Source organism: Sarcophilus harrisii, chromosome 5 (genome assembly GCF_902635505.1).
Source record: "Sarcophilus harrisii chromosome 5, mSarHar1.11, whole genome shotgun sequence".
Classification (NCBI taxonomy): domain Eukaryota; kingdom Metazoa; phylum Chordata; class Mammalia; order Dasyuromorphia; family Dasyuridae; genus Sarcophilus; species Sarcophilus harrisii.
The window spans coordinates 191,310,961-191,331,785 of record NC_045430.1 but is presented as its reverse complement, the minus strand read 5'-3'; the positions used below and the strand labels follow the sequence as shown (position 1 = coordinate 191,331,785).

At 39.4% G+C, this 20,825-nt stretch overlaps 6 gene segments (V, D, J or C); all 6 read right to left on the bottom strand.

Moving 5' to 3' along the window:
• Positions 1 to 2,564: 2,564 nt before the first annotated feature.
• LOC116419537 lies at positions 2,565 to 3,214 on the bottom strand. The segment is given in 2 exon segments: positions 2,565 to 2,965; positions 3,088 to 3,214. Coding segments are annotated over 2 exon segments (450 nt in total).
• Positions 3,215 to 6,350: 3,136 nt separating this feature from the next.
• On the bottom strand, positions 6,351 to 6,936 carry LOC116419536. The segment is given in 2 exon segments: positions 6,351 to 6,697; positions 6,817 to 6,936. Coding segments are annotated over 2 exon segments (444 nt in total).
• Positions 6,937 to 8,290: 1,354 nt separating this feature from the next.
• LOC111721230 lies at positions 8,291 to 8,997 on the bottom strand. The segment is given in 2 exon segments: positions 8,291 to 8,763; positions 8,898 to 8,997. Coding segments are annotated over 2 exon segments (522 nt in total).
• Positions 8,998 to 10,560: 1,563 nt separating this feature from the next.
• On the bottom strand, positions 10,561 to 11,230 carry LOC116419534. The segment is given in 2 exon segments: positions 10,561 to 10,880; positions 11,034 to 11,230. Coding segments are annotated over 2 exon segments (369 nt in total).
• Positions 11,231 to 14,538: 3,308 nt separating this feature from the next.
• LOC116419401 lies at positions 14,539 to 15,086 on the bottom strand. The segment is given in 2 exon segments: positions 14,539 to 14,910; positions 15,031 to 15,086. Coding segments are annotated over 2 exon segments (396 nt in total).
• Positions 15,087 to 16,486: 1,400 nt separating this feature from the next.
• On the bottom strand, positions 16,487 to 17,217 carry LOC116419533. The segment is given in 2 exon segments: positions 16,487 to 16,983; positions 17,118 to 17,217. Coding segments are annotated over 2 exon segments (546 nt in total).
• Positions 17,218 to 20,825: the final 3,608 nt, after the last annotated feature.

Sequence of the window (20,825 nt, the reverse complement as noted above, 5' to 3'; positions counted from 1 at the left end):
AATAAAAAGAGGCTCCCAGCTCCATGTGCAAGCAGCGATGTTACTGGGATGGCAGGTATCAGGGCCTCAATGGATCTTCACAGCAGAATTGCTCCAAGGCTTAGGAGAAGACTAGACAAGAAAGGAATAGAGAAGTAAAAAAAAAAGGTGGCTCCCTGGTCCCTTTTTATCACCCTTCCAAAGGGATAGCTGGAATTAACTTCTCAGATAAAGGCTTGGGGGCAGCCTCACCAAATGAATGGGGTCTGTAGCCTACCAATGAGTCAGATGAGCAGCCGTGGGGAGCCATAGACTATATATCCTGGCTGTACTTAGCTTTGGGATTTGGGAAGAAGTTCGTTAAACTATCTGGTTTATTTTATGGTGTAAAATATTGTTGTCATTTTTAAAAAATGAAATAAAAAGTTACAGAGAAAAAATATATATGTAGGTATAAAAGAGGCATTAAATATATAAATATATATATATATATGTAGGCTAATATATGGCTAATATAAATGACTAAAACAGAGCCATTTCCACATCTTCTCCATTTTAAAATATTCTCATACATCAGGATGATCACAGACTTGATAAATTGTATCCTCCCTTACTAACCATCAAAATTGAGGATATGGACTAAGAGAGTTTGAATCATTATGGCAACAATTCTCATTTGATTCCAGAATAAATTCTCTCCATCCCCATTCTTTGAACCTTAGAAGCATCTGAACTAATTTTAACCACTTGCTCAGTTAGATCTTTGGGCTTCTCACCCAACTATATGACATAATTGAAAAAGCACATTTTTAAACCAATTTTGCTTTCCTGAAATGGATAGACTAACTTCTTTGGAATTACTATTAATTTCACTGAGGAAATTTTTTAGTGCTCAGGGACTCTTGGTAACTGCTATCATATCTTCTGTGAATATCTTCTTGGCGTTTAGAAAGTCATAGTATACAGGTTGGATTTTGGTTCTTCTACAAAGAAAATAGCTTCCACATGATCACTACCCTTCAAGAAACTTACAAGAATGATGACCCAGGGGTCCTCAAACTTTTTAAATAGGGGGCCAGTTCACTGTCCCTCAGACTGTTGGAGGGCTGGACTATAGTAAAAACAAAAACTTTGTTTTGTGGGCCTTTAAATAAAGAAACTTCATAGCCCTGGGTGAGGGGGATAAATGTCCTCAGCTGCTGCATCTGGCCCATGGGCAGTAGTTTGAGGACCCCTGACTTAGACAGAGATATACTGCAGTTCATCTTCATTTTTGAAAGGGATCAATAATAGAATTGGTAGTGTTATGACTTGCTTTTGAGCTGAATTTAAATGAGACAGAGTTATACAAAATCATCAGTCTCACCATCCCTTCACAGAGTCATCAAGGTCCAATGGCAAGACAGAAGTCAGAATGATTGGCACATTTGCATAAATTCATCAGGATGGCTAACAATGAACCATGATTCAGTGGATGACCTTGGGATCTTTGGGATCTTCTCTAACTCTAAGAGCTCCACAGAGATTACTGCAGCCACCTTCATGTCCATTACAACAAATTGTTCTCATTAGCCCAATCAGTCTAGAGAAGTTTTCCCATGCTTGAGACAGACATTCCCCCAATTCACTGATTGTTTTGAGACCTATTGGTAACACAGAGCCTGATGCAGCCTGCCTGTGAGTTTTGCCAGGGTAAAGGTGTTCACCAAAGGTGCTAGTCCGCCCTAACACCCCATATAACCCCACAGAGTTAAAGCTTATATCTAAGGCAGTTATTTCTTGAAAGGGACTTCACATAAGAATCTGATAGGAAAGTAATGCAAACCAAGGTGTTCATTATTTGTCCCATTTAATTCACAAGGAATAGCGGGGAACTTTAAAGGGAGCAATATAAGCTTGGGATCAAGATGCTCACAACAGAAGGACATTACGGCAGCATCTGTACCCCAAGAAGGACAGTGTCTATGGCCACCAAAAGGCAGTGGGAAAAGACATGGAAGGGATACACCCAAGGATACTATGAAAGCTTTTAGATGGATAACTTGCAGGTAATTGCAGAAAAAAAGGGAAGCCATGATCATCCTGAGAGTATTACTTGGACCATCCATTCAACCATAATATTTTTTTTATCTCTGGAGCTGTCAAGGAAACTAGACATGCTAAAGTCTGTATTTTACATAGTGGTTAGGAAATTACACTCATATCTAGTTGATATCCCATCTCTGATATAACAAAAATGGAGTAATCAGTTAGCAGATGGGGAAGTGACAGCTTGACAGGAGGTAGAAAACCATCCCTAACATCTCTAAATAGAGGTCTCCACTTCCCCTATGATATGATTCAAGAAGAAAAAAAAAGAAGCACAAGAAGAAATGTAATATGAATGAGTGAAATTTGTATTTGTTTTGAACTGTCCCCCTGATTTCAGCAAAATATGGGGCTTCTGGTGAGGCCTTCTATCAATGCAGACTGGCATTTTCTAATAAAACAGAGAACTGTGAATTAGACCAATATGAGAAATGAGAGCTTCTCTCAAAACTCTCTTGGTTATGAGAATCCCAGTCCCTCTTACCCCCAGAAGCTACCTAATGTGAGTTAACTCTCTGGTGTGGTGACTTCCCTCCCTCCTTTCTTCCTATGCTGGAGACAGGAGGTTTCTGCACAGCTTGGAGATGACTCTGCAAGGCTGTGTCTCTGCTGCTGCTACAGAAGTAGGTGGCTGAGTCCTCTGCTTGCAAAGGGTGGATTTTGAGAGTCAAGTGACCATTCCCTGATGATGCAGGTTTGAATCTTGGAGGAACGGTCTCATTTAAATTCATGTCTTTAAAAGTATAAGAAAACATTATCCTGGGTCCTTTCTGTGGCTCCTGTTGGTACCAGTACATGGTATTATGGCCCAAATTTTGCTGACATCTCAGCGTCACCTCCTGCTTCACCTTTGTGACCAGGTGTCTCGGTGTTTGAGTGACTCCAGTTTCAGTGGGAGCTGTGGGAGACAGAGATTGAGACATAGAAGTTGGGGGACTTTCACTTCATACTCCAGGAAAAGGAAAAGCTCTGAATCTCCTATCCCCAGACTGAGGGTATTCTTCTCTATCCAGAACTCACCTGCTCCCAGGAGAAAAATGGAGACCCAGAAAAAGAGTCTGTTGGCCATGATGGGCTCAGGGCCCGCAGAAGAGGTTGGGTCCCTGCCTTCCTGTCTCTCGGTGTTGGCCCAGTGATGTGGTATAAAAGCCCTGGGGCAGCAAGGTTTGGCCAGAGATCTCCATTTATGGAAACATTGTCTTCATTGGATCCCCCAAAGCATCCCATAGAATGGCTGCTGGTGGTGACATGGCGCCACATAGTGGGCAGAGCCAACAGTTGGCTGCTAGCTCCCTGCTTCCATGGCCAACCTCAATTATAGGAAAATACAGTTCTGTCCAACATTTTGAAGTCCTTTTTATACTGATTTTTCACAACAGAAGCTCAGTCTCAGCTCTGGGTTTTGTCATGAGATAGTAACTGCACCAAGGGAAGAACAGGGGCACAAGGTGTCCACATGTGAGAAAACAGACCAACGTTCATAGAGGAGAACTGTTTTCTTCTTGCTTTCAGGGAAGGTTATTCTGGCTTCTTTATCTTAGCTCTTCCAGTTCCTGGTTTGTTTTCCTTTCTATGACTGTAAAGCTCCCCTCTTCTATCTGGATCTAGGCTTTTAGTCAGGGACGTTCGGTTTCCCTAAATTCAAGCATCTTCTGGCTTCTCTTTTCTATTCCATCCTGACCACAATCACATCCACACTGGAGAAGTGTAAAATGGGGATAGGGCTCTTTCCCAAATCGTTTCCACTTTTGGTATCAGAGGCTACTGAGCTGAGTAACTGGGTTGTCTCTTCCCTTGTGCCTTGGGAGGAAGGAGTCGTTCATCTCTTTTTGCCTACCCAGCCGCCTTGTTAAATTGCTTAAAATAATTCCATGGAATTTAAATCCTTATCAGGCAACATGCAAGTGGGGGTTGGAACCAATTACATTTGTGCTGCCCTCTTGTGGAGAGAGTTCTGTGAGGAGAGAGAGGGGGCCACAGGGACACATTTCAGAGAAAAGGATCCAAAATGGGAACAGAGGGGAAATCAATGAAACCAAACTAAAGAGTGAAAGAGCATTTCACCCAAGTGATGGAAAGTAACACAACAATTAACAAAACTGAACATTTGTCACAAGATAAGACCCTGTCTATTATGCAATTTTAGCTCATCAAATACTTCATCCTTCTTTTATTCTTTATAGGGGAACACATGTCATACTATGGGGAGAGTCTTCAGAATCATCAAGCTCAAACTCCCATTTGTACAAAGGATGAACGTGAGGTGCAATGATGAAGGGACTTGTGCAAGATCACACAGCTGGTTAGGGTCAGAGTTGGATTACCCCCAAGAATGTCATAAAATTTCTCCTAGGGAAACTTCATACGTGGTGCATGGATAATGTTCTTAACTTTATGTGGTGAAGGGTGAAGAAATAATGGCACAAAGATAAAGGAGAGTCAACATCATGGAAATGGTTCATATAAAGTACACCTTCTTCCTTCCTCTTAACTTTGTGCTCCAAAATTCAAATCTATATGTTTTTGACAATGCTACCTTCTGGAAATTCATGATTAATGCTGCAGAGGTCCACACCAAATTCAGCAATAATATGATGAAGTGCAGATAGGTGATACAATGGGTATAACACCTGCCCTGGAGTCAGGACTTGAATTCAAATCTGGGTTCAGATACAAGATCTGTGACGTAAGTCATTTAACTCTACTAGCCTCCCCAAAAGACTCTAACATCAAAAATGCAATAACAATCATCAGAAACGGGGTATTCCAGACTGACTAAAGAGAGCACACTGATGAGGTTGGTACAGTAGAAAGAATAATTTATCTGTAGTCAGATGCCCTGTTAAATCCTACCCATTTCATTCACTACTTAAGTGTCTTTGAATCTCAATTATCTATTCTGCAAAAGAACTGAGGTGACCCAAGTGACTCTTGAAGTACCTTCCAGGCTAAATCCCTGATCCTATAAACCACAACTTGAATGAGAGATGTTGCACAACTCAATAAAAGGGCCAATTAGTTCAGGACTTCTTAAATTGTTCCCATCATGACCCCATTTCATCTAAGGAAGTAGGACGCAGTAGAATAGTGACACAAACTTTCTTTGGGACAAAAAAGCATTTAATGATTAAATTATCTGGAAATATTACTGTGAAGTTCAAAGGTCAATAGATCTCATCAACTTCTAAATTTTCTTCCTTTAAATTAAAATAGGAAGACTCCACATTTTTTTTAGTCACCAAACTTCCCTACAAATGCTTCAAAGGCAGAAAAACTTCTTTCTTGAAATCCTATTAAAACCATTTGGCTAGTACTGAGTAAATAAAAATAATAAATAAGTAAATAAAAAAGTAATGCCAAATAAATAAATAAATAATTTTAATTTAGTTAAATATAACAAATATGTATTTAATCAGTGTTCAAGGATCTGTGCTGGAAACTTGACCTCTTGCAATCTTTACTCTGCTCATCCCAAACCACCCTTTGCTTGGGAACTCTCTGTCCTCATAATACAGTTTGGTGTTATGAGGCTATGGTCTCAATAGTTCTTCACTGTGGTGCCCTACATCAGACTATTCCATGGTAAAACCCTAAGTTCTAGATACTTTCCAAGATGCATTCAGTTAATATCTCTTAGTATTTTCCTGATAGTAATCTGGGAAATTAATCCACATTTAGTTCCCACCAAAATTCTCTCATTTTGGTCACATGACACCTCTTCACAAAAACTTTTAACAGTTTGCTGTTTTTCAGTTGATTAAAATTTAAATTCTGAAACCTGATATAAAAGACTATCCATAAGTCTACTCTTCCATCTCTGTGCCATATTATTTTCCTGTACTTCTTGGACCTTTCTGGGTCATCAGAATGGAAAAGACTCTATTTCAAAACTTTTAAGCACCTTGTTTCCCTATCAAAATCAACACCTCCAAATTTCAGGGGCTCAGTCCAATCACAGGAACTAAGTCTGTGGTGGCTACAGGGATATCTCTGAAATCCAAGAGAAGAGGGAAAGGGGAATACCACCCACTACTATAGGCTTGCTTTCACATGGTTTAGTACAGTGGATCAACTCACACGTGTGAAAACCTAACTGATGAGAAGGATTTACCATCATGGTTTATAGACTTTATTCAACCATCAATGCAGGCATTTAGTTTATTCTTCTTCCTTTTTGATGTGGAGTTACACAAAACATTTTTGCTTTCTCTTTTGGGCTGCTTTTATATTGGATACTAGTTCTTTATACTCTCTTCCCTGCCCCCCAACTCCTACTTCCTGTGCTAGAGTGAAAGGAAGGAGGTTTGTGTAAAGAAATTAGATGCCCTTTCATCACTGTGATCAGAACTGCAGAAATACATTCCAGAGTTCCTGGGTTCTGGGGATGATTTGCTGAGAATAAAAATGTTGGTTTCTGGTCTCTGGGCTTTAAATCCTTGAGGATCATCACCATTCTCTGTATTATCCTTTCCCACAGAGTAAAGAACAAGCACAAGACCTTTCTCTGGGGATTGTTGATACCAAAACATTCGAGTAACCTGAGTGTCTTCTTCACATCTCATTTTCACTTCTTGTCCCTTTTCTATGATTAGATGTCTTGGGATCTGAGTGATTTTAGTGAGCACAGATTCTGGGGAAAAAAAGAGACAGAAAGAGAGAGATGAATCTTGGTTTAAGAAGTTGACTTTATAGCTACAAGGGAGTGTAGTCATCCTGCTAACGGATTTACCATCTCTGCCCAGGACTCACCTGCTTCCAGGAGAAAAATGAGCACATAGTAAAGAAAAAGGGGGCCCATGATGTAATTGGGGAAAGAATGGGATGTTTCTCTCAACTGATTGTTCATCTTCTTAAAAACTTAGAAGGCAGAATCTGGGGGTGGAGCTCAGTTGTATCACTTTCTAATTTGGGTAAAACCTGTCTGTCCTTTAACACTCCCACAAGATCCAGGGATGCTTTCTTAAGAACAGTTTGCACAGTCTGTGGGGGAAGCAGCATAGCCAAATCCCTTCTCTAAGAACAGTCATAAGAAAGCCTTTTCATCAAGTTTTCATTATCCTTAGTTTCTGCTTTCAGATAAAAAATTAACAAACACTTTTGTTCTATGAGCCTTTAAGAACAAAAGACAGATGTTTATTCTATATAAGTACCTAGAGCACCACCCTTCCCCACTCTGATATGGGTCCCTCCAGTTATTTATTCTAGATTAATGGTATTCTATGTACTCACAGACACAGAAAAAGTATGGAGTACCAGCCCCTCCTTAGCTTTGTACTTTTACTAGGTAACAATAATACGGAATTAGTTTAAAGTCATCTAATGAAATCAATTATAAAAGTGGCAATAAACCTTTTCCTAAGGTTTGCCTGCTGTTCACTTCCCTAAGTAAGTGTCCATATATGTGTGTGTGTATGTGTGTGCATGTGTATTCTTGAGAAGAGTGGACACAGCAAATAAACACTTGTTAACAGACATATATCCATAGAATAATTGGGAGTAAATTTATACGTAAATGCAAGAGATATTCATGGTTTCATGTGTAACCCTGTATACTCATCTGATATTGGTTAAATTCAGAATATGAAAAATGAAAATATCACTACTCTTCAAGAAACTTACAAGAATGATGACTTAGATCTATATTGCTGTTTTATTCTACATTTTTGAAATGGAACAAGGACTTCAACCACTTTCATGTATATCAGAAAAATTTTTTCTCATTTGACCATTCAGTGTGGAGAGGTTTTCACATGTTTGGGGTAGACGTCCCCATAACTCACTGATGGCTCTGATACCATGGTAACACAAGGTCTGATTTAGCCTGTCTGATTAAGGCTACTCTTTATCTCTACAGGCACCAAGGAAGTTCAGAAATACTGAAGTGAAACAGGCATTTTATATGAAAGTTAGGAAGTCTCATTCATATTTAACTGATGTCCCATCTACAATATCACAAAAAGGAAGTAATCAGTTAACAGATAATAAAGTGACAACCTGACAGGAGATAGAAAACTACTCCCTAACATCTCCAAATAGAGTCCTTTCTCCTCATTCCCACAGTATTTAAGAAAAAAAGCCCAAGAAATAATGTAACATAAATGAATGAAATTTGTTTTTGTTTTAAACTATCTGTCTGATTTCAGCAGAGTAAGAAGCTTCTAGTGAGGATCTCCTGTCAGTGCAGACCGGCATTTTCTAATTAAACAGAGAACTGTGTATTAGATCAATATGAAAAATGAGAGCTACTATCAAACGTTCTTGGGATTTGAGAGTTCCTCCTCCTCCCTCCAGAAGCTCCCCAATGTGAGCCAGGTCTCTGATGTGGTAACTTTTCTCCCTTCTTTCTTCCTATGCCGGGGACAGGAGGTTTCTGCACAGCTTGGAGATGACTCTGCAAGGCTGTGTCTCTGCTGCTGCTACAGAAGTAGGTGGCTGAGTCTTCTGCTTCCACAGGGTGGATGCTGAGGCTCAAGTGATTATTGACTTTTGTAGGCTTGAATCTGGGAGGAACAGTCTCATTTACATTCATAGCTTCATAATTATAAGAAAACATTATCTTAGGTCCTTTCTGTGGCTCCTGTTGGTACCAATACATGGCATCATGGCCCAAATTTTGTTCACATCTCAGTTTCACCTCCTGCTTCACTCTTGTGACCAGGTGTCTGGGTGTCTGAGTGATTCCTGCTTCAGTGGGAGCTGTGGGAGGGGGAAAAGAGACAGAAATTGAGACACAGAAGTTGGGAGACATGTGATTTATGCTCCAGGAAAAGGGAAATTTCTGAATCACCTTTCCCCAGACTGAGAGTTTTCCTTCTCTATCCAGCACTCACCTGCTCCAAGGAGTAAAAGGGAGACCCAGCAAAACAGTGTGTTGGCCATGATAAGGTCAGGAGCAATAGAACAGATTGGGTCCCTGCCTTCCTATCTCTGTGTTCTGGCCAGGTGATATGGAAGGACTCTACTTCCTTGCTTAGCTAAACTATCTCCATTTATGGAACTCTTGTCTTCATTGGCTCCCACAAATGGCAACATTTTTTGTGGTGGTGGAACAGCAAGTAGTTGGCTGTATTAAATCTCTGCTTCCATGTTGATGACGTAAGCTTTACTTTTATTAAAATAGGTTGATGTCAAATATTTTGAAGTCCTTCTTACACTGATTTTTCACAACAGCAGCACATTCTCAGCTCTTGTTTTTGTCATGTGGTAATAACTATAGCAAATAAAGGACATGTACACAAGCTTATTAGACATTAGATCTACACAAAGGCATGCTGCTTAATGTTAGACAACAGACCTACAGACAGACAAGAGAATTGTTTTCTTTTTGCTTTCAAGGCCTGTTATACTGATTTTTTTATGTTAGCTCTTCCTATTGTCTATATTGTTTCTTTTTCTGTGACTTTAAACCATCCTTCTTTCTGGACCTCAGCTTTTAGTCTGAGATGTTAGTTTTCCATAAATTCAAGCACTTTCTGGCTTGCGTTTTATAATCCATCTTGACTGCACCTGCTGAGCCAGTGTTGCCAGAGTGTGGATGTTCATCAGAGATGTTGGTCCTCTCTGAACACCCCAAACACCCCCAGAGATTTGTACACCTCATGTCTAAAGGAGTTCTTTGTTGAGCCTTAAATGGTTTTCATATAAGTACCTATTAGGAAAGTGGTGCAAACCAAGATGCCTGATATTTGTCCCACTTAATTCACAAGGTACATCTGGGTACCTTAAATGGAGCAACACAAACTTGGGATCAAGATGGGTACAATAGAAGGACACTAAGGCAACATTTGTTCCCCAAGGACAGTGCATATGTCACCAAAAGGCAATAGGAAAAGACAGGGAAGGAATCGACCTTTTGGTTGGACAGTTTCCAGGTCATTGCACAAAGAAAGGGAGACCCGTCATGCTCCTGAGAGAAATTACTCCTTGGATCTTGCCCATCATTTCACCAGGACACTGTTTATGTCTACACTCTGAAATGCTAAAGTCAACTAGGTTCTTTACATGGAGCTTAGGAAATCTCAGTCACATTTAGCTGATATTCTATCCATGCTATCACAGAAAGGTTGCAATCATTTAGCAGATAATAAAGTGACAGCTTGGCAGAAGAAAGAAAACTACTCCCTAACATCTCCAAATAGAGCCTTTTTTCCTCTTACAACATCATTTAAGAAGAAAAGAAGCCCAACAAGTAATGTAATATGAAGGAATGAAATTTGCTTTTGTTTTACTGTCCATCTAATTTCAGCAGAGTAGGATGGTAGTAGTACCATCCTACTTCTAGTGAGGATCTCCTGCCAGTGCAGACTGGCATTTTCTAATAAAACAGAGAACTGTGCATTAGACCAATATAAGAAATGAGAGCTCCTCTCAAAACTCTCTTGGTTATGAGAGTTCTTCTTCCTCTAGAACTTCCCTTTGTGAGCCAGGTCTCTGATGGGGTGACTTCTCTCTCTCCTTTCCTCCTATGCCGGGGACAAGAGGTTTCTGCACAGCTTAGAGATGACTCTGCAAGGCTGTGTCTCTGCTGCTGCTACAGAAGTAGGTGGCTGAGTCCTCTGCTTCCACAGGGTGGATTTTGAGGGTCAAGTGACCATTCCCTGATGATGCAGGTTTGAATCTTTGAGGAACAGTCTCATTTAAATTCATGTCTTTAAGAGTATAATAAAACATTATCCTGGGTCCTTTCTGTGGCTCCTGTTGGTACCAATACATGTCATTATGGCCCAAATTTTGCTGACATCTCAGCGTCACCTCCTGCTTCACCTTTGTGACCAGGTGTCTCGGTGTCTGAGTGATTCCTGTTTCAGTGGGAGCTGTGGGAGACAGAAATCGGGACAAAGGAGCTTGGGGATTTTCACTTCATACTCCAGGAAAGAGAAAAGCTCTGAATCTCCTATCCCCAGACTGAGGGTATTCTTCTCTATTCAGAGAAGATTCTACTCTATCTAGAGTATCTTTATACTCACCTGCTCCCAGGAGAAAAATGGAGACCCAGAAAAAGAGTCTGTTGGCCATGATGGGCTCAGGGCCCACAGAAGAGGTTGGGTCCCTGCCTTCCTGTCTCGGTGTTGGCCCAGTGATGTGGTATAAAAGCCCTGGGGCAGCAAGGTTTGGCCATCTCAATTTATGGAAGCATTGTCTTCATTGGATCCCCCAAAGCATCCCCCAGAATGGGTGGAGGTAACATGATGCCACATAGTGGGCAGAGCTGAGAGTTGGCTGCTAGCTCCCTGCTTCCATGGCCACCCTCAGTTATAGGAAAACACATTTTGAAGTCCTTTTTTTTTTTTTTTTTTTTTGAAGTCCTTTTTACACTGATTTTTCGCAAGAGAAGCTCAGTCTCAGTCCTGGGTTTGTCATGAGATAGTAACTGCACCAAAGGAAGAACAGGAGCACAAGGTGCTCACATGTGAGAAAACAGACCGACGTTCACAGAGGAGAACTGTTTTCTTCTTGCTTTCAGGGAAGGTTATTCTGGCTTCTTTATCTTAGCTCTTCCAGTTCCTGAATTGTTTTCCTTTCTATGACTGTAAAGCTCCCCTCTTCTACCTGGATCTAGGCTTTTAGTCAGGGACGTCCAGTTTCCCTAAATTCAAGAGTCTTCTGGCTTCTCTTTTCTATTCCATCCTGACCACAATCACATCCACACTGGAGAAGTGTAAAATGGGGATAGGGCTCTTTCCCAAATCGTTTCCACTTTTGGCATCACAAGCTACTGAGCTGAGTAACTCGGTTGTCTCTTCCCTTGTGCCTTGGGAGGAAGGTGTTGTTCATCTCTTTTTGCTTACCCAACCACCTTGTTAAATTGCTTAAAATAATGCCATGGAGTTTAAAGCCTTATCAGGGAAGGTGCAAGTGGGGGTTGGAACCAATTACATTTGCTGCTGCCCTCTTGTGGAGAGAGTTCTGTGAGGAGAGAGAGGGGGCCACAGGGACACATTTCAGAGAAAAGGATCAGGAATGGAGAGGAAATCAATGAAACCAAACTACAGAGTGAAGGAGCATTTCACCCAAATGATGGGAAGTAACACAATTAACAATGAACAAAACTGAACATTTGTCAGAAAATAAGACCCTATCTATTATGCAATTTTAGTTCATCAAATACTTCATCTTTCTTTTATCTTTTATGGGGGAACCCATGTCATACTTCAGAATCATCAAGCTCAAACTCCCATTTGTACAAAGGATGAATGTTAGTGCAATGGTGAAGGGACTTGTGCAATCACACAGCTGGTTAGGGTCAGAGTTGGACTACCCCCAAGAATGTCATAAAATTTCTCCTAGGGAAACTTCATACATGGTGCATGGATAATGTTCTTAACTTTATGTGGTGAAGGGTGAAGAAATAATGGCACAAAGAAAAAGGAGAGTCAGCAGCATGGAAATGGTTCATATAAAGGAGAATCAACAGCATGGAAATGGTTCATATAAAGTGCACCTTCTTCCTTCCTCCTAACTTTGTGTTCCAAAATTCAAATCTCTATGTTTTTGACAATGCTACCTTCTGAAAATCAGACTACATGCCTTTCAAATGAGAAAGCTGGTTGAATTCCTTGTTCCTTTTCAAAAATGAAGAGTGAAACAGCAGTACATGTCTAAGTCATCATTCTTGTAAGTTTCTTGAAGAGTAGTGATATTTTCATTTTTCTTATTCTGAATTTAACCAATATCAGATGAGTATAAAGGGTTACACATGAAACCATGAATATCTCCTGCCCTTATGTATAGATTTGCTCCCAATTATTCCATGGATATATGTCTATTAACATGTATTTATTTGCTGTGTGGGGTAGAAAATTTTTTAATGCTGCAGAGGTCCACACCAAATTCAGCAATAATATGATGAAGTGCAGATAGGTGATACAATGGGTATAACACCTGCCCTGGAGTCAGGACTTGAATTCAAATCTGGGTTCAGATACAAGATCTGTGACGTAAGTCACTTAACTCTAATAGCCTCCCCAAAAGACTCTAACATCAAAAATGTAATAACAATCATCAGAAACGGGGTATTCCAGACTGACTAAAGAGAGCACACTGATGAGGTTGGTACAGTAGAAAGAATAATTTATCTGCAGTCAGATGCCCTGAATTCAAATCCTACCCATTTCATTCACTACTTAAGTGTCTTTGAATCTCAATTATCTATTCTGCAAAAGAACTGAGGTGACCCAAGTGATTCTTGAAGGATCTTCCAAGGCTAAATCCCTGATCCTATAAATCACATCTTGAATGAGAGGTGTTGCATAACTCAATAAAAGGGCCAACTAGTTCAGGGCTTCTTCCATTGTTCCCACCATGACCCCATTTAATCGAAGCAAATAGGATCCAATAGAATTGTAACACAAACTTTCTTTGGGACAAAAATCATTTAATGATTAAATTATCTGGAAATATTACTGTGAAGTTCAAAGGTCAATAGATCTCACCAACTTTCAAGTTTTCTTCCTTTAAACTAAAATAGGAACACATTTTTAGTCATTAAAATTCCCTGCAAATACTGCGAAGGCAGAAAAATTTCTTTCTTGAAATCCTAGTAAAAACATTTGGCCAGAGCTAAGTAAATAATGAGGTAGGTATCTTTTATTTTAGTTTAATTAAATATAACAAATATGTATTTAACCAGTGTTCAAGGAACTGTGCTGGAAACTTGATCTCTTACAATCTTTACTCTGCTCATCCCAAACCACCCTTTCCTTGGAAGCTCTGTGCCTTCATAATACAGTTTGGTGTTAATGAGGCTATGGTCTCAATAATTCTTCACTGTGGTGCCCTACATCAGACTTTATTCCATGGCAAAACCCTAAGCTCTAGATACTTTCTAAGATGCACTCAGTTAATATCTCTTAGTATTTTCCTGATAGTAATCTGAGAAATTAATCCACATTTAGTTCCCGCCAAAATTCTCTCATTTTGGTCACATGACACCTCTTCACAAAAACTTTTAAAAGTTTGCTGTTTTTCAGTTGATTTAAATTTAAATTCTGAAACCTGATACAAAAGACTATCCATAAGTCTACTCTTCCATCTCTGTGCCATATTATTTTCCTGTACTTCTTGGACCTTTCTGGGTCATCAGAATGGAAAAGTCTCTGTTTCAAAACTTTTAAGCACTTTGTTTTCCTATCATAAACAATACCTCCAAATTTCAGGGGCTCAGTCCAATCACAGGAACTAAGTCTGTGGTGGCTACAAGGATATCTCTGACAACCAAGAGAAGAGGAAAAGGGGAATACCACCCACTACTATAGGCTTGCTTTCACATGGTTTGGTATAGTGGATCAACTCACACGTGTGAAAACCTAACTGATGAGAAGGATTTACCATCATGATTTATAGACTTTGTTCAACCATCAATGCAGGCATTTAGTTTATTCTTCCTTTTTGATGTGGAGTTACACAAAACATTTTTGCTTTCTCTTTTGGGCTGCTTTTATATTGGATACTAGTTCTTTACACTCTCTTTCCTCCCCACCAACTCCTACTTCTTGTGCTAGGGTGAAAGGAAGGAGGTTTGTGTAAAGAAATTAGATGCCCTTTCATCACTGTGATTAGAACTGCAGAAATACATTCCAGAGTTCCTGGGTTCTGGAGATGATTTGCTGAGAATAAAAATGTTGCTTTCTGGTCTCTGGGCTTTAAATCCTTGAGGATCATCACCATTCTCTGTATTATCCTTTCCCACAGAGTAAAGAACAAGCACAAGACCTTTCTCTGGGGATTGTTGATACCAAAACATTCGAGTAACCTGAGTGTCTTCTTCACATCTCATTTTCACCTCCTGTGCCTTTTCTATGATTAGATGTCTTGGGATCTGAGTGATTTTAGTGAGCACAGATTCTGGGGAAAAAAAAGAGACAGAAAGGGAGAGATGAATCTTGGTTTAAGAAGTTGACTTTATAGCTACAAGGGAGTGTACTCATCCTGCTAACGGATTTACCATCTCTGCCCAGGACTCACCTGCTTCCAGGAGAAAAATGAGCACATAGTAAAGAAAAAGGGGGCCCATGATGTAATTGGGGAAAAGAATGGGATGTTTCTCTCAACTGATTGTTCATCTTCTTAAAAACTTAGAAGGTAGAATCTGGGGGTGGAGCTCAGTTGTATCACTTTCTAATTTGGGTAAAACCTGTCTGTCCTTTAACACTCCCACAAGATCCAGGGATGCTTTCTTAAAAACAGTTTGCACAGTCTGTGGGGGAAGCAGCATAGCCAAATCCCTTCTCTAAGAACAGTCATAAGAAAACCTTTTCATCAAGTTTTCATTATCCTAGTTTCTGCTTTCAGGTAATAAATTAACAAACACTTTTGCTCTATGAGCCTTTAAGAACAGAAGACAGATGTTTATTCTAAATAAGTACCTAGAGCACCACTCTTCCCCACTCTGATATGGGTCCCTCCAGCTATTTATTCTAGATTCATGGTATTCTATGTACTCACAGACACAGAAAAAGTATGGAGTGCCAGCCCCTCCTTAGCTTTGTACTTTTACTAGGTAACAATAATACAGAATTAGTTTAAAGTCACCTAATGAAATCAGTTATAAAAGTGGCAATAAACCTTTTCCTAAGGTTTGCCTGGTGTTCACTTCCTTAAGTAAGTGTGCATATATGTGTGTGTGTATGTATGTGTGTGTGTGCATGTGTATTATTCTTGAGAAGAGTGGACACAGCAAATAAACACATGTTAACAGACATATATCCATGGAATAATTGGGAGCAAATTTATACATAAGTGCAGGAGATATTCATGGTTTCATGTGTAACCCTGTATACTCATCTGATATTGGTTAAATTCAGAATAAGAAAAATGAAAATATCACTACTTTTCAAGAAACTTACAAGAATGATGATTTAGACATGTATTGCTGTTTCATTCTTCATTTTTGAAAAGGAACAAGGACTTCAACCACTTTCATGTGTATCAGAAAAAATTCTTATTTGACCATTCAGTCTGGCGAGGTTTTCATATGTTTGGGGTAGACGTCCCATTAACTCACTGATGGCTTTGATGTTGGTAACACATGGTCTGATTTAGCCTGTCTGATTAAGGCTATTCTTTATCTTTATAAGCACCAAGGAAGCTCAGAAATACTGAAGTCAACAAGGTATTTTACATGGAGGTTAGGAAGTCTCATTCATTTTTACCTGATGTCCCATCTACAATGTCACAAAAAGGAAGTAATCAGTTAACAGATAATAAAGTGACAACCTGACAGGAGATAGAAAACTACTCCCTAACATCTCCAAATAGAGTCCTTTCTCCTCATTCCCACAGTATTTAAGAAAAAAAGCCCAAGAAATAAGGGAACATAAATGAATGAAATTTGTTTTTGTTTTAAACTATCTGTCTGATTTCAGCAGAGTAAGAAGCTTCTAGTGAGGATCTCCTGTCAGTGCAGACCGGCATTTTCTAATTAAACAGAGAACTGTGTATTAGACCAATATGAAAAATGAGAGCTACTATCAAACGTTCTTGGGATTTGAGAGTTCCTCCTCCTCCCTCCAGAAGTTCCCCAGTGTGAGCCAGGTCTCTGATGTGGTAACTTTTCTCCCTTCTTTCTTCCTATGCCGGGGACAGGAGGTTTCTGCAAAGCTTGGAAATGACTCTGCAAGGCTGTGTCTCTGCTGCTGCTACAGAAGTAGGTGGCTGAGTCTTCTGCTTCCACAGGGTGGATGCTGAGGCTCAAGTGATTTTTGACTTTTGTAGGCTTGAATCTGGGAGGAACAGTCTCATTTACATTCATAGCTTCATAATTATAAGAAAACATTATCTTGGGCCCTTTCTGTGGCTCCTGTTGGTACCAATACATGAAATCATGGCCCAAATTTTGTTCACATCTCAGTTTCACCTCCTGCTTCATTCTTGTGACCAGGTGTCTGGGTGTCTGAGTGATTCCTGCTTCAGTGGGGGCTGTGGAAGTGGGAAAAGAGACAGAAATTGGGACACAGAAGCTGGGGGACTTTTACTTCATCCTCCAGGAAAAGGGGAATCTCTGAATCTCCTTTCCCCCGACTGAGGGTTTTCCTTCTCTATCCAGCACTCACCTGCTCCAAGGAGAAAAAGGGAAACCCAGCAAAACAGTGTGTTGGCCATGATAAGGTCAGGAGCAATAGAACAGATTGGGTCCCTGCCTTCCTATCTCTGTGTTTTGGCCAGATGATGTGGAAGGAGAACTCGACTTCCTTGCTTAGCTAAATCATTTCCATTTATGGAACTATTGTCTTCATTGGCTCCTACAAATGGCAACATTTTTTGTGGTGGTGGCTGGTTGTTGGCTGTATTAAATCCCTGCTTCCATGTTGACGACGCAAGCTTTATTTTTATTAAAATAGGGTAATGTCAAATATTTTGAAGTCCTTCTTACACTGATTTTTCACAACAGCAGCGCATTTTCAACTCTCGTTTTTGTCATGTGGTAATAACTATAGCAAATAAAGGACGTGTACCCAAGCTTATTAGACAATAGACCTCACAAAGGCATGCTGCTTAATGTTAAACAACAGACCTATATACAGACAAAAGAACTGTTTTCTTTTTCCTTTCAAGGCATGTTATACTGGTTTTTTATCTTAGCTCTTCATATTGTCTATATTGTTTTTTTTTCTGTGACTTTAAACCATCCTTCTTTCTGAACCTCAGCTTTTAGTTTGAGATGTTAGTTTTCCATAAATTCAAGCACTTTCTGGCTTGTGTTTTCTAATCCATCTTGACCGCAATCACATCTATACTAGCTTAGTGTAAAATTGGGACAGGAATCTTTCCTAAAAGATTTCCACTTTGGGCATTGCAAACCACTGAGTTGAGAAAGATAGTTGTATCTTCTCCTTCGTGTTGAGAGGAAGGAGTCATTAACCTATTTTTGCATATTGTCAACCACCTTGAACAATTCGATTGCTTAAAAATAATTCTATGGAATTTAAACTTTTACCAGGGAAAGTGCCAAGTGGGGGAGAACCAATTACACTGCTACCCCCCTCTGGTGGAGAGAGTGGGCTATGATGAGAGTTATAGGAGGCAATAATGACAGATTTCAGAAAAAAGGATCAGGAATGGGAATGAAGATGAAAGCAATGAAAATCAAATTGAAAAGTGAAGGAGCATTTTAAGCAAGTGATGGGAATCAAGAAAATCAACAAAAATATTTGTCAGAAGATAATAGCATAATTATTATTCATTTTTAGCTCATCAAATACTTATGCTCACTTCTTTTATCCTCTAGGGAGAACACATATCATGTGCTAGGAAGAATCTTTAAAGATCCTTAAATTCAAACTCTCATTTGTACAAAGGAAGAATCTGAGGTGCAATGCTGAAGGGACTTGTACAAGATCACACAACTGGTTACTGTCAAATTTGGGGTGACTCCTAAAAATGTCATAAAATTTCTTTTAGGCAAACTGCATATGATTGGTACATAGATGTAGGTATAAATTTTAATTGGTGAAGGATTAAGAGATAACAGTAGAAAGATGAAGGAGAGTTACTAGCATGGAAATGGTTTGTGTGAAGGGTACTTCCTTCCTTCCTCATAACTTTGTATCCCAAAATTCCATATCTCTGTGGTTTATTATTTGGACAATGCTACCTTCTGAAAATCTGTGTTTAATGCCTCTCTGATGGTTAGTGGTCCATACCAAATCCATAGAGCATCAGCCCTGGAGTCAGGAGGACCTGAATTCAATTCTGATTTCAGAGACTTAGTATCACTGTGACCCTAATCTCTCCCCCCAAAAAAACCCAAAATATGATGCTACTCCCTAGAAACAGGTTACTTTATATGGACTAAATCAGACATACTTGTGAAATTGGTACAGTGGGAAAGTAATGTATCTGGAGTCAGAGGCCCTGAACTCAAATCTTACCAATTCCACTCACTGACTAAGAGGTGTTCAATAAATAATTTTTCCTCTCCAAATCTCAGTTTCTTATTCTGCAAAAGAAAGAAAGTGGTCTAAGTGACTCCTGAAAGACCTTCCAGGCCTAAATCCCTGATCTTTGAATAGATCTTGGATGGGAGGTGTTGGACAACTAAATAAAAGAGTAAACTAGTTCATGGCTTCTTAAACTTTTCCAATCATGACCCTCTTTTAGCCAAGGAAGTAGGATCCACAAGGATTGTGGCAGAGACTTTAATTGGGACAAAAAAGCATTTAATGATTAAATTATCTGAAAATAGCAGCGCAAAGTTCAAAGGTCAAGATATCTCATAATCTTCCAAGCTCTTTTCCTTCTAATTAGAAATAGGAAAACTTCAAATTCTTTAGATACCAAACTTCTCTACAGAAAAACTGTTTTCTTGAAATCCTATTGCAAACACTTGGTCAGTGCTAAGTAATTATGAGATAGGTATCTTTTTTTAAATTAGGTTAAAGGTAACAAATATTTATTGTGCCAGTATTTGTTGGGCTGGGCTGCAATCCTTGACCACTCACAATTTTTATTCTGCTTATTCCAACCCACCCTCTCCTTGGAAGTTCTGAGTCCTCATGATACAACCTGATGTTCAATAGTTCTTCACTGTAGTGCTCTATTTTGGCCTTTATTCCATGGCAAAATCCTAAACTCTAGATATTTTCCAGAATGTTCTCAGTTAACATTTCTTAGGAGCTTTCTACTACTAATCTCAGAAATTAATCCACATTTATTCCCTAAATTTTCTTATTTTGGTCACATGATACCTCTTCATAAAAACTTTTTGACAGTTTGCTGTTTTTTTAATGATTAAAATTTAAGCTATAAAACTTGATATAAAAGACTATCCATAAGTCTACTGCTCTTATTTCCTCTATTTCTCTGACTTTGCTTCCGTGTCATCAGAATCCAAAAGTCTTTATTTTAACACTTCCAAGAACCTTAATTCCCCATCACAAACAATACCGCTAAATCTCAAGGACTCAGAACAATCGCAGGAACTAACTCTGGTGGCTACCAAAACATTTCTAAAATCCAAGAGAAGAGGGAAAGAGAAGAAGGAATCCCACCCAAGCCTATAGGCTTGCACATAGCTTGGTACAGTGGATCAATTCACACATGTGAAGATCTACCTGATGAGAGGGATCTACCATCATGGATTGCGAACTTTATTCAACCACCAACTCAGGCATTTAGTTTCTTCCTCTTCCTTTTTGATTTGGGATTACACCAAACATTTTTGCTTTCTCTTTTGAATTATTTTTTATATTCAATACTATTTCTCTATGCTTTTCTTCCCTCACCATCAACTCCTGTTTCCTGTGCTAAGGTGAAAGGAAGGAGAATTGTGTCAAGAAATTAGATGCCATTTTTTTTTTTTTTTTTTTACTGTGGTTAGAATTGCAAAAATACATTCCAGAGTTCCTGTGTTCTGCACAGGGTTTGCTGAGAATAAAAATGTTGGTTTCTAGCCTTTCAGCTTTAAATCTTTGAGGATCATTCCCATTCCCTATATTATCCTTTCCCAGGGAGTAAAGAACAAGCACAAGACCTTTCTCTCCACTCTCTGAGATTCATTGATACCAAAATATTTGAGTATTCTGAGTGTCTTGCTCACATCTCATTTTCACCTCCTGTCCCTTTTCTATGATGAGATGTCTTGGGATCTGAGTGATTTTAGAATGCACAGATTCTGGAAAGAAAAGAGACAGAAGAGAGGAGGGGAACTTGGGTAAGAAGATGACATTATAGCTACAAGGAAATATGGCCCTCCTGCTAAAGGACTTCCCATCTCTGTCCAGGACTCACCTGCTTCCAGGAGAAAAATGGAGAAGAGGGGG